The sequence below is a fragment of the Rhinatrema bivittatum genome, chromosome 3 (genome assembly GCF_901001135.1).
Source record: "Rhinatrema bivittatum chromosome 3, aRhiBiv1.1, whole genome shotgun sequence".
In the NCBI taxonomy this organism is placed as follows: Eukaryota; Metazoa; Chordata; class Amphibia; order Gymnophiona; family Rhinatrematidae; genus Rhinatrema; species Rhinatrema bivittatum.
Window position 1 is genome coordinate 330866976 of NC_042617.1, and position 14341 is coordinate 330881316.

At 43.4% G+C, this 14341-nt stretch overlaps 1 protein-coding gene across 1 annotated transcript in view; it reads left to right on the plus strand.

Moving 5' to 3' along the window:
- Positions 1–14341, plus strand: part of PREP (prolyl endopeptidase) — a 488637-nt gene that overhangs the window by 77701 nt on the left and 396595 nt on the right. Inside the window, exon 7 of the mRNA XM_029595338.1 lies at positions 6884–6989. Within this exon, the coding sequence (XP_029451198.1) occupies positions 6884–6989 (106 nt within the window). The remainder of the gene's footprint in view (positions 1–6883; positions 6990–14341) is intronic.

Consider the following 14341-nt stretch of genomic DNA (forward strand, 5'->3'; position numbering starts at 1 on the left):
GGTCTGCTCTATGCATTCCCTCCACTTCCTCTTGTGTCAAAGACTCTCGTGAAGCTACGCCAGGACGGGGGAACCATGATCCTGATAGCACCTTACTGGCCACGCCAAGTATGGTTTCCAATACTCCAGGATCTCTCCATCCGCAGGCACATTCCTCTGGGAAAGGACCCACATCTGCTCACTCAAAACGACGGATGCCTCCTCCATCCCAACCTCCAAGCCTTGTCCCTGACGGCATGGATGTTGAAAGGTTAGTCCTTCAGCCTTTCAACCTTTCAGATTCCGTTTCTCGGGTCCTGATAGCTTCACGAAAGCCTTCCACAAGAAAGTCTTACTCATACAAATGGAAAAGGTACACATCATGGTGCACTTCTCAGTCCCTTGATCCCCTTTCCTGTCCAATCTCCAAATTCTTGGACTATTTATGGCATCTCTCTGAATCAGGTCTTAAAACCTCTTCTATCAGAATGCATGTCAATGCGGTAGCCGCCTTCCATAAAGGTGTACAGGGTGTCCCTATTTCAGTACAACCCCTAGTAACACGTTTTCTTAAAGGCTTGCTCCATCTGAAGCCACCCTTCCGTCCTCCGGCCCCATCTTGGGACCTTAACCTGGTTCTTGGTCGTCTAATGAAACCTCCTTTCGAACCTCTGCACTCCTGTGAGTTAAAGTATCTCACATGGAAAGTGTTATTCCTTTTGGCTATCACTTCAGCTCGCAGGGTTAGTGAATTGCAGGCCCTAGTTACCTATCCGCCTTACACTAAGCTCCTGCAGGACCGGGCGGTACTCCGCACTCACCCTAAATTTTTACCTAAGGTAGTTTCTGAGTTTCGTATTAATCAATCCATCATTCTACCTATCTTTTTTCCCAGGCCCCACTCCAACTCCGGGGAACAGACTCTGCATACCCTAGACTGCAAACGAGCTCTAGCTTTTTATCTAGACCGTACAGTTTCTCACAGGAAGAGCACTCAATTATTTGTCTCTTTTCATCCTAACAAGTTAGGACATCCTGTGGGTAAGCAGGCTCTTTCCTCCTGGTTGGCGGACTGCATTTCTTTTTGCTATGAGCAAGCTGGCATTCCTTTTCAAGACCGTGTTAAAGCACACTCTGTGAGGGCCATGGCGACGTCAGTGGCACACCTTCGATCGGTGCCGCTTCCTGACATCTGCAAAGCTGCAACCTGGAGTTCTCTCCATACCTTTGCAGCCCACTATTGTTTGGACAAAGCTGGAAGACAGGACTCCATCTTCGGCCAATCTGTCTTGCGTAACCTTTTTCCAACGTGATGTACCAACACCCTTCCACCTTCCCGGTAGGGTGCGGATGCCCTTTACCAAACTCCATCCCAGTTGTAGTGCCTGTTGCACGTCATTGGGTGCATTTGGTGCAAGTCAGGACATCCTCAGCTCGGTACTCACCCATTTGTGAGGACAACCATCCTGCTTGTCCTGTGAGAAAGCAAATGTTGCTTACCTGATGTAACAGGTGTTCTCACAGGACAGCAGGATGTTAGTCCTCACGAAACCCGCCCGCCACCCCCGCGGTGTTGGGTTTGTTTTGTTTTTACTTTCTAGGCACTGCCTGTAGCTTTGAAAATCAGACTGAAGGGAGACCCCTGCTGGCTGCAGGGTCAGTGCCTTGCTGGGCATGCCCAGTAGGGGCCAGTCAAAGTTCTGTTTAAACTTTGACAGAAGTTTTCCGTGGTGGGCTCCATCCTCGATGTCACCCATTTGTGAGGACTAACATCCTGCTGTCCTGTGAGAACACCTGTTACATCAGGTAAGCAACATTTGCTTTGTCAGGTTTTCCTTTCACTTCTGCATTGCGAAGGATCTTTTGTGCTCAGCCTATGTTTTCTTGAATTCTTATTATATCTACCCCCTACTACTTAAACTGAGATGCAGTCCCATGCATCCATCACACTCTCTGTCACTACCATTTATGACAGACAATTCAAAACTGAGGCATCATGGAGCCTTTATATGTGATATTGAACTTCTCCCTACTCTCCAAGGGGCCCCAACTATCTAGAATCTGGTGTCACTCTTAACCTTTTTTCTTTCGGGACACTGGACAGATGACCATCATGGGGTTAAATGTAAACATACGCTGCATCCACAGGAATCTCCTGCCCCCCCCCCCCCCCTCCAACAATGGATGCATAGCCGAACTTGAACATTTCCCTGTAAACTCACCATACAAAGAAGAGATTCTGATTCTGGTATCATCTCAGTTAACAGCAACATCACCCTCCTCTACTACCAGCTGCATTGTAGAATAATACAAAACCTGAAAAAAAGAACACTTAGCACGTACATAGCAGACATGTCATACTTTAGAAGCATTCAAAATAACATCATATATTGCTGATACCATGTAGTCTCATAAAGAATGACCAGAGAAACCTCATACAATATGGCGGGCTTGGACTTTAATAGCCCTAACAGCCACTGCTTATACATGTGCGGTAACCAATAAATACCAGACCGTCACGGTACTATAATCATTGCTTTCTCCGGTAATGTTTTTACGTTATTTTTTTGAGTTTTTTCAAACTTTTGAAACTTTTAAGGCAGTAAGTTAGTTTTCACTTATCGTAGCGGTAGGTGCAGCGGGGATATCCGGTTGGCTTTGGCCCGACACGGCTCGTGTTTCTGTCAACTTCCTCAGGGGCCGCGAAATGCCAATACTGTGGTAAAGAAAGATACTTTAATCCAACATTATTATATGTAAAACCGTAGTTATAGCTGCTAAACTGTGATATACATACGATTCCCAAGTCTGTCCGAGCAACCACTAGACAGCAAGATCACAATAGGCTGCAAGGTTGTCACAATCAATGTGGCACCTGTGATATGTGTGCAATCACCATCGCTGGACAGTTGTGGCAACACCCCAGAACAGGTCACGTATATAAAAAAAGATCATCGACAACATGCGACTCATCATGGGTGGTATATTTAATACAATGCCCCTGTCCATCTCTATATGTGGGCAGAACCAGCAGAAAAATTAGAACGTGCCTCCGGGAGCACCGCAGTCGCCTCAATACAGCAAATTTAGAGGCACCCATAGTAAGCCATTGCATTGAGGTAGGTCATTCATTCGACCAATTACAATGGACTATTCTGGAACAGGTATCCCCGAACCCCCGCAGGGGAGACTTGAATCAAACTCTGAATTACCGCGAACAATGGTGGATCTATACCCTGGATACACAATCTCCACAGGGTCTCAATGACTCAGTTGAATGGTCCTCGCTTATTTAGCGGGTTAAGGGCTCATTGTTTGGGTAATTGCTTGGGTAATTGCTTGGGTAATTGCTCTAACAATTGATTTCTTCCTAAGACATGGCGGATCCAGCTGTCAAGATAAAGCTGCAGCCGAGTAGCAGTATTTTTTCGGGCAGACTTGGGAATCGTACGTATATCACAGTTTAGCAGCTATAACTACGGTTTTACATATAATAATGTTGGATTAAAGTATCTTTCTTTACCACAGTATTGGCATTTCGCGGCCCCTGAGGAAGTTAACAGAAACACGAGCCGTGTCGGGCCAAAGCCAACCGGATATCCCCGCTGCACCTACCGCTACGATAAGTGAAAACTAACTTACTGCCTTAAAAGTTTCAAAAGTTTGAAAAAACTCAAAAAAATAACATAAAAACATTACCGGATAAACCAATGATTATAGTACCGTGACGGTCTGGTATTTATTGGTTACCGCACACGTATAAGCAGTGGCTGTTTGGGCTATTAAAGTCCAAGCCCGCCATATTGTATGAGGTTTCTCTGGTCATTCTTTATGAGACTACATGGTATCAGCAATATATGATGTTATTTTGAACGCACATTATAAAGAATACATCATACATCTACAGTATTGAATCAATAGTGTTATACATTAGAAGCATGCAGGGGCGGCTCAAGGCAGTCTACTGCCTGAGGCGAGGGATGAGATGGAGCGCTGCGCCCCCTGCCTGCCCAGTGTAAATGTTATACTACAATACACCATCTACCGGGGAAAACAAAACAAACCCAATTGCTATAGATCCCTACCCAGACACTACATGCTAGCAGAATCTCTCATCATGGTCACACGTGCAGAGCAGAGACATCCTCACCAAATACAGAATAAAGGATCACAATTAGACAAGAACTGAAATGGAAACCTCAAGAAGCCAGACTCTGTGTAACAATGGAAAAACAGAACCACCATTCCTCATAAAACAAACAATAAAATCAAGAAAAATAAAGCATCAATTATAATAGTAGAACCATGCTAATAAAACTGCTGATAAATAGAATAACTTCTATTAATTAAAATCATATATATTTTTTAATTTCATAAGCACCAATAAAATATTTCAAAACAGCACATATATCAAATAACACCCAATAATTAAAACTAATAAGGATAAAAAAAAAGCCCCTGCTTGTGTCTGTACCTGGGAACTCTCGATTTCCAGTCACCTTGAGATTTTTGTGGAGTGGGGGGAGCTGCACACACTTCAAGTCAAGCACATCCGACCACCCCTAAAGTGGCCGGTGCCTCTTTGGAACCTCAACCTAGTCCTAGATTTCCTAGCAGGAACCTCCTTCAGACCTCTCCGCGGCCTGTCTCTCATTTAACATTAACAGTGAAAACAGCCTTCCTGCTGGCAGTCTGTTCAGCCCGTCGTATATCCGAGCTACAAGCACTGTCCTGCCAAGAGCCATTCCTCAGACTCACCCCAGGAACCATCCAGTTACCCACAGTTCCGTCGTTCCTCCCCAAAGTGGTGTCTTGCTACCATCACCAGATGAGCAAAAGAATTTGGAAGAGGCTCGAAGTCTACGCCATCTCAACGTTGGCAGACTCCTAGTCCGATACCTGGAAAGGTCGGAATCCGTACGAAAGACGGACCATCTATTCGTCCTTCACAGCGGGAAGAAGCAAGGGGAAGCGACCTTGCGAGCAACCATAGCCTGCTGGATCAAAGAAGTCATCGAGGCTGCCTACATAGAAGCAGGCAATCCACCGCTTTTACAAGTCAAGGCCCATTCTACTAGAGCCCAGGCAATGTCCTGGGCGGAAACCAAGATGCTGTCACCCGCCGAGATCTGCAGGGCAGCGACATGGTCCTCCATCCACACCTTCTTCAGGTTTTACTACCTGATGTTCGGGCTTGGGAGGACACAGCATTTGCAAAGGGAGTACTAAATGGGTCACGGGCAGCCTCCCACCCAGTTCGGGAGTAGTTTTTATACATCCCATTGGTCCTGAGTCAATTTGCTACACGCTAGGAAATGGAGAAATTACTTACTGATAATTTCGTTTGCCTTAGTGAAGACAGATGGACTCAGCATCCCACCCACGGCTGCCGTTACTCATGGAATTCTCGGGGACATTCCCGGGAGCAAGTGATTCAAGGGTAAGCCGTGCTTTCCTTCATCTAGGACACTCATCCTACCGGGTGTCGACGTTTCTCGGTTGAGGGCACTGGCGGTCTCCAGCTATAGCCAATTCAACCAGTTCAAATTAATCAAGTTAACCAAGTTATAAAGTTAATCAAGTTATTCAAATTATTCAGTCATACATATATCCACAATGCTTTTCGAGGAGAATACTGAAGAGCTGCACTTCCTGCAGGGATATATGTATGTACTAGGGCTGACATCAGATTGAAATCTGATCCGTCTCCAACTGCTATCAGGAGTACACTATACCCATTGGTCCCGAGTCCATCTGTCTACACTAAGGAAAATGAAATTATCAGGTAAGTAATTTCTCCATTTATGGGTTTTTTAAAACCAGGCTACGCCAACTGCCTTAACCACATCCTCTGGCAGTGAATTCCAGAGCTTAATTGTGCTTTGAGGGCCTGGATGGAATGGTCTAATTTTTCATATGTGGTATGCTATTTTGGATCTGTAGATTTGTTTGGGATCTGAATGCATGACCTGCTCCCCTAGTGTAGCATTTTTCATGCGTCTTACAATTGATGAGGCTTGACACATTGGTAGAGGAGGCTTTTGTTCAACAGCAAATTGCTGACCCCAGTTAAGGCAGATAGTTGGGTGACTTGTATCTGTTCATAATCATCAGAGAAAATCTTTTTCCATTAAAAGTTTCACAACTGATAGAAAAAGCAAACTCAATGACCATTGACATCTTTACCAACTTGCCTGGCAAATGCCTTCTGTGAGTGGTATGATGACTACAAGACTGAACACATGTCTGTGTGGTGTTTTGGTAATGACAGGATGGAATCCTATTAGTATCTTTCCAAAGCCCATTTAGTAAGGTTTTTTTTTAATGCAGATTTTCAATAAGACTTTTTTTATGCCAGTATGATATTTTTTTGTTTTTATTGTGGATTTTTTTGTTATACTGTGTAATTCTTTACTCAGAAAATTACTTTACACTGCAGTATCATAAAATAGGTAGTTGACTATTTTCTTTTTCGGATACCGCTGTACTGTGTTGTGCTCTGGTGTGATATCCATGCTGTATCTTTTCTGTTTTTTGTAATGTTATTTTATTCTTCCTTGTGCTATCACTTGACCGTGAATTCTCTTCCTGCCGCTGCAGGTGGAGCGGATATTATCTGGTGCTTAGATCCTGGAAAATCACTATAACAAGTGGGGAGGAATCTGTGCTGCAATCCCTCGCTATATGTCCTTGCCATTCAGCTTACCCAAATGGAATTGCACAGTTAACGCAATAGTAATAATGTATTCATTTCCCTCTCTCACCTTTTGGAAGATTTTATGTGCTGCAAGGCCATTCCACCCCTGAAGTATTAAATTGGCGCTTGCTTTGAACGAAAGACTATAAATGGCAGCTTTTGACATTTGGACTGCCCGACTTGCTTATGTGTGCTCTCCTCTTACAGGTGTCTGACGATGGAAGATATGTTTTGCTGTCTATACGGGAAGGGTGTGATCCAGTGAACAGGTTATGGTACTGTGATCTACAGCAGGAGGCAAATGGGATTACTGGTAAGTTCTTCCTAGCAGCTGAAAAAATGCAAAGGTTGTGGTTTGGCAGTGTTTAACCTGGTGTCACAAAAATTGGTGGCTGGTCCCGCCGTGCTGAACTGAATGTTCTTCTTCGGGCCTTACTCTTCAGCCGAGCCCAGATTTTAATTATTTCTAGTGATGTAAGCAATTTGCCACACTGAGAGGCCTCAGCAAAATAACAAAATGTTCATTGCAAGGCGTGCAATGGCACGTCTTAAGAATCTCAGGGTAACTTATTGTTGAAACTACCCTGGGATAGAAAAAGAGGTTAAGCAGATACTTTCGTTTTTTGCTTCTCTGTGTCAAAGCTTGCTTTATCAGTATTGTTTCAAATCTCTGTTAGTGATGCTGTGTAAAGATTTGCCTGATGTCTGTAAGAGGGAGGTGTTTTTTATACACATTGTTCTGTTCTGTTACTGTTCTGTGTATACCGTACCTTTGTATTATGTGCACTATGGTGGATGCGCAGAGAAGCTGCATTAGAAAGTCACTTAGGCATCAGTAGGAAAAGTTTTGTAACCTTGGCAACGATTGGGTAAGAAGGCAGCGATTTGGTTCACTCTGTTGGCAGCCATCAGATAGGATTATAGCTTCCCTCACATCTCTCTTCCTTTCTCAGAGTTCACAGAAAGCCTTGCTTTTCACCCTGATTCAGATACAGTTATTCAAAGAAGGCTTCATTACGGCTGGAACGCAGTTCACAGACCCTGTAACAGTTATTTCCAGTCCATCTTCCAGCAAGCTTCTCAGGAGGTCCTTCCTGACTGGGTTAAGGGTTGTAATCAGTGGATAGAAAGGGATGACCAATTCTCTCTAGGCATGGCTTTCAACTCTGTGGGGCAGATCTGAAAGGATTTCAAGCAAAACCTTGCAGTTCCACCTGGTCCGACTATTTACAGATGAGAAATAGTCATATGGGCCAGTCCATAGGAATTAAGTACTCCATGCTTTGAGAGAGTTGTAAAGCAACAAATCAGTACTGTATAAAAGCACACTTTCAGGGTAGATACATGAGCTCATGAAGGAAGGGACATCAGCTAGTGTATTTTTTTTCACCAAATTAATTGGGAATCCCAGGAATATTAAGGTATTCCAGCTTTGGGGTCCTAAATCCCCCTCAGCATTCCGTATAGCAAAGCTTATTATTCTCAGCACTCAGATGCTGATATCTGAAGGGGGCTTCTAGAAATGGGAGGTTGTGCTGATAGCACTGCATTGGCCTGCGTAGGAGTTAGGTGATTTGCTGGAATGTGCCATGCTGGTTCTGGAGCTAGCCTGGCGAGGTGGTCACATTTTGCTTTGCTCTCTGGAACTGCTGGCACACTCTCTACAGTTCCAGCACCAGAGGCTGGAAACAGGGTTTCTCTCTTGACCTTGTTTGCAGGGGCTTCTACATACAAGGGGGTCCCATAAGATGTTATGCAAGGGCTCATGGCATGTAGACATCCAAATGCTGATTCACCGGGACTCTTTATTACTACATCCAGCAAGTGTCCTTAAAAGTATTAGGGCACATCTCATCCTACAGCACGGGACTACATGCTGTTGCCATGTATTTCCTAACAATAGAAATGAAGGTTTGAACATAACTCTGCTGGAAAGCATGGGCTGTATGTCTGAGGTCACGGGAGGTTACAGAGACTTCAGATCTGCAACCATTCCCCTCCACGTCCTGCCTGCTAGTACAGCATGTTACACTGGAAGGCTGCAATGGGAAGATGGGCTGCTAGATAACCCAAGATAAAAGAGGGAGGTGGAGAGCAGAGACCTTAGATGTACTTTGCAGGGAGTTCTCCTTTTCCTCCATCGCTGGGGATCACAGAGCTCGTGTAGGGGGAGGGTTGGTCAATATCCCCATGAATGTAGTGGCAGGAGAACGAGGGGAATGGCTGCAGTCTGACTTCCCCACTAACACTTGCATCCCAGCCGAGTTAGCCTGCACTTGCCATCACAGCAGCATTTGGAAAAAGTTCCTGATGAGCAATCAGGTGTTCTAAACTGGTGAAAAGTGCTTCTTGGGCCAGCAGAGGGGAGTTAGAGGGACTGCAGATCTTTGGGATGCTATGGATGCTATGTTCAATTTAACTGTTACCTATAAAAATAATGCTTCCAGACCCAAAATGAACTTTTCTAGATTTCCGACTTTTGCCCATGAAGTCACAGAGGAGGCAGTTTTTAAAATCGTTGCATGGCCATAGGCACTTCCATATCCGCAGATAAGTCAGCGTCAAGGAGCACGCGCAGAGATTTAAGAGTGAAATGAAATCCCGGCCCCATCCCATCCCTGCCTCTGCTCCTTTGAGTCACAGGTAAAAGCACCCGTGCTGTGAAACAGTGCAGACCCTTCCCGCCCAAGGGGAAGGGGCTTTTGGTCCAGGTAGAATCATGTGAAAACTGTTTTTTCTCCATGATGCCATGCGAGGCGGCCTCTCAGAAGGCAGTGGCGATACAGCATTGAGACTGATCGAAACCCACTCTCCTAATATCTTGCCTATTTCACATGAACACAATCCCTCGAGAGAATGCAGAGCCTGGGGGGCAGGTGAAAAAAAAGAAGCAATATATGTGGGAGAGTGGGACAGAATATCCCTATGTTTTTACTACTGTGATGCACTAGTGAGCTACAAATATCAGGAACGTGAGTGACAGATTTATAGGTCATATATGCACTGCTTTGCGGTGCATATTTATTTCATACATGTATGTTTGTTTATTATATAGAAGCATATTTGAGGAGTACTTGAAAATAGATTTTTTTTAGTTTGTTTTTATGTAGCATGACTTTCAGAGACTAGAAAATTCCATTTGTTACTTTTTACATTTTTTTTTATTATCTTATGTATTCTTTTTCTATGTTTTTTATGGTGGTTTGATATGTTGCAAGTAAAAAAAGAGGTTTAAATTGATTTGGACTCATTTCCCACTAACGTATTTCTCATAGCGACTCTAAAGAGCAAAAAACCTAAAAATATCCTAGACTGTGAGGTGTGGTCTTCCCCGAATAACTCCGTAAAAAAGGGATGAAGGAAATCGATATATGTTCTCTGAAGGAGTGATTTCATAGAAACATTCACGTATTTATAAGACGACAATAAAGTACAAGCAGGTGTAATTTTCTATATTAAAAAAAAAAAGTAGAAAGAGTCATGATGTGAAGGCGGCAAAGAGGAATTATCAGGAAATTCTGCTTTTCTGGGAGAGTGGTAAGTGCTGGGAATAGCCTAAGTGCAGAGGTGGTGGTAACCAAGAGCGTGGCAGAATTCAGGCATGTTAGAAACAGATACCAAGGCCAATGGTAAGAACATGAATGGGTCAGAAGCAGGGTATAAAAAAGGGTGAGGGGCCTAGGTATGGCATTTTATGTGATCATATAGCCAGGAGGGTAGTGGGCCAGAAAGAGACATTGACAAAGCCAGCTTGCACAGAAGTGCCTGTACAGCTGGTCCAAGCTCCCAGGAAGATGAGGCAAGGTCAGCATGAAGCAGTGACAAGGTCTTTGTTCCATTCTCAGATATAATCCGGGGTGTGGGGAGGGTAGGTGGCAAGTTTTCCCAGCATGGGCAGGAGGCAGACTTGGTTACACTTCCCAGCAAAGATCAAAAAGTAGGACCGATCATCTTGTATGACTGATAGCCGGGAGACATCCTTTGTGCATTGGGTGGAGGTAAGAGCAAAGAAGGGTGACGGCCAGAGCTAAAGCAGTGTAGATGGTCAAGCTTGTGCAGCTGACTGTTGTATGATCTCCTTAGGAGGGGACAATCGGCTAAACCTGGTGGTTCAAATGGGCCTTATGGCCAATACCTAGTATTACAGTGTAGTGTTTCTCATGAGGAAAATGACTGAAGTACATTAGCATGTGATTTTTCTCATTAGTTGAGGGACACAACTGATTGAGTGTAGGGTAGGCTTGCGATCTCAATGGACTCATGTAAAGGTCATGTGAGTGAGTCACGTGTGTCATCTAGAGCAGTCTAGGAAAGTTTTTGTGCGGAGAGGTAGGGTGTCCATGTGATCGCTTGATCAACTGCCACTCAATTCTGTTTTTGAGTATGTCTGAAGAGCATCATGTGACTCGGATTTTTCTTGCTCTTTTGTTTTTTTAAAACCTCACAACATTTTTGCAGCTTTTTTTAAAATTCAAATATGGGTCCTCTTTCTTGTAGTGTGCTTAGTCAGATATTTTGTCAAGTTGCAAGGTTGTATTAACCTTTTGTTGCCTCTGTATGATCCCAATAGGTTGCTTACTTTTCTGAACCTTGTCAACCTGCGCTTATGGCATGGTCAAATTATTTCTCCTCATAAGTTCCCAAAATTTTTCAACAGTTTCTTCCATTTGACTTCACTTTCTTTTTTTTTTTTTTAACCTGAGATGTCATTGAAGCAAGCCAGCGATTTCAGGAAGTACACTTTATACTATTACAGACCAACATGATGACTTCCTGAAGTCACTGGCATGATGTGAAACTCCAAGGGAGCAGGCTCGGGACCAATGTCGGAAAATATTTTTTCATGGAAAGGGTGGTGGATGCTTGGGATGCCTTCCCAGTGGGGGTGGTGGGGAAAAGAATTCAGGAAGGCAGGGGATGACCCCAGAGGAGGAGGATGAAGCACTGGAGTAACATGCACAGGGAGGCAGTTACAAACCTAAATAAAAGGCACGGGGTAGCTTTCACAGAGCACAGCAGTACTGCCCTGAAAAATCTGGCTGGACGGACTGCATGGGCCATTTTTGTCTTTTTTTTTTCTTCTTTCTTTCTGCTGTCATTTACTATATTACGATGATGTCTCACTTGGAGCATCTTTAGTGCGCACAGCACACATTTCTACAAACAGACTTGAATAGACGTATTTGGTATGATGCTAAATTTGACTTGAAGTGATTGGGGCCAGCATCTCAATCATTTGAATAGGATTTAACGCTGCAGGAAAAAACAATCAGTAATTACTGAAAACGTGGTAGCTGTTTTTTGAGATATTGCGTATTTGCCGAACTTTGCTGCTGAATATTCAAAAGTGATGATTACTGATTGCCATATTTATCTTCTAGACCTGCACAAAATAAATGTGGAAATCTCCTAGGTAGTCAGAATTGCAGTTTGTTGAGAGGTGCTCTTTCCTAGAATGCATATTCGTGTTTGCATGCCATGATCAGAAGAAGGCATAGAACCGTGCACGACTGTAGGAGGTCGTGCTTCCTAGATAGAAAGAACCCCTTTGTGACTCCGGGGGTCACCTATCTAGAATCTCATCAAAACTGCATAACCGGTTCTTCCATTAACAGCTAAAAATGTATCCAACCAGTGATGTGGTATAGTGCAGGGCTTCCCAAACCTGTCCTAGGGACCTTGCAGTCACTTGGGTTTTCAGAGTAACCACGATGAATGTACATGAGAGAAATCTGCATGCATTAGCGACCCAGCGTATGCAAATTTATCTAATGCATATTTATAATGGATATTTTGACAATCTGAGTGGCTCAATTAGGGTTTGAAAAGCCCTGGTGTAGTGGTTTTACCATAAATGTGTAAACCCTGGGGGTCCATGTGCTGAAACCATCTACTGCTTACCCTGTGGTCTTGAGCAAGTAATTTTACTTCTCTGTGCTCAGCTTGTATTTTTATTTTATTTTTTTTAGGGGGGTGGGGGGGACTTCATAATTGTGAGTTATTTTGTATGTATCCATGCCTTGTTGGTGTATTAATATTATGTGAAGAGGGTATAGCAAGGACTTTGTACACCTCTTGGCCCATTTCAGATGAGAAAAGTATTCAGGAATGCAAGTAGCAGCAGCTGGTTGTGTTGAAACCTGTTTTCCACTTGCAGACAGATAAATCTCACTGTGGTTATCAAATAGTCTGGTGTTACTGTATGCTGGCATCTCTGTGACAAGAATAAATTACACCATGAATGTCAGCCTCATGGAAAACAAATTTTGAGCCCTTATTTTTAATTAGTTTACAGTTTTTTTTGTCTTGCAACAACAAATAAAATGATTTAATCCAGTATATAATTTAAAAAAAGAACAAGCTAAAAATAGGACATTCTAGATAGCTTTGGTTCAAACCCTGGTGCATTTCTTTTCCAAAGGTGCCAGATTTGCCCCCACTGAATCACTCACCAGCTTTGAGAAGTGGGAAAGTCTGTCCCCTCCATGGACTTAGCTCACTCAAAGCTTCAAAGAGCTAGATGCATCCATTTTATAGTTATAAGGTGGGGACACACAAAGTGCATACATTTCTCATGAGAAAATTCTCTTGCACTCCCCCCCCACCCCCCTCCCCCCCCAAAAAAATCACTCACCAATATCAAAAAGTGGAAAAGTCCAGTGTTGCACTCCCTTCCAACGCCACACAATGTTTGGTGCAGCTAGGGCTAGCCACGTCAAAGTAATAAGGTAATGGGGAGATCTACACCTACTCGCACAGACATTTTACCATCTAATAAACATCTCAGTTCTATTGAACCAAGGCTACAAAAGAGGATAGTGAACCAAGAAGAAAGGAATTGAGGGAGTCAACTGTAGGGATAGGCATGTTGAGAGAGATGAGTTTTCAGTTTGGACTTCTTGCGGGAGCTAATTTGTATGAAACGGTGTTATCTCGAATGCGAGTGGCATCCTGTTTAGTACACGAGCTGCACAGAACAGAGAGAGGATGATGGATTATTTGTGTTGTCTGGATGTCCTGAGCAGATTGGGAGTTCCATGGAGCAGGGACGGTCTCCCATGTGAGGTAAGTGATGTAAGTAGATGAACAGAAAGATAAGTGTGGAGGAAGACCATGGATACATTTTGTAACTGAACACAGCATAAAATGGCTCATTACTTAATGGGGCACCAGAGGAGTGTTATAATGGTGAAGAAGTAATGACAGTACTAGCACTTTCATCTTGTTTATTGGGCGCTATGATGTTCTTGAATGTCTACTAGTCTGGAATGCCTTTCTTCTGTCTTAGCCCTTTGTCTTGTGGTTGGCCCAATAATTTAAAATTCTGCAAAATTCTGCATGTTAAAATAATACAACGTAACCTGTCTTTGAGTAATAGTTTAACATGCAATACAGAAAAAAAAATTACTCAAAGATGCAGAATTTTGCATTTTTTATGGGAAAGAGCAATAGTGTACTTGAGGTGTAAATCACTTTGAGTAGTAAATTGGAAAGACAAACAATTAAATTCAAATCTGAAGGAAGTGAAAGATGTAGGGTAGAATTCATATTAAGATGAAAGAAATGCCAGGGACTGAATTTGATTTGTATGTGTGTGCAGGCATTGCTTGTGCTTTAAGCTGGATTGAAACCAGTCTGCAGCCCGGAGGCCTTTCCCAAGTGTGT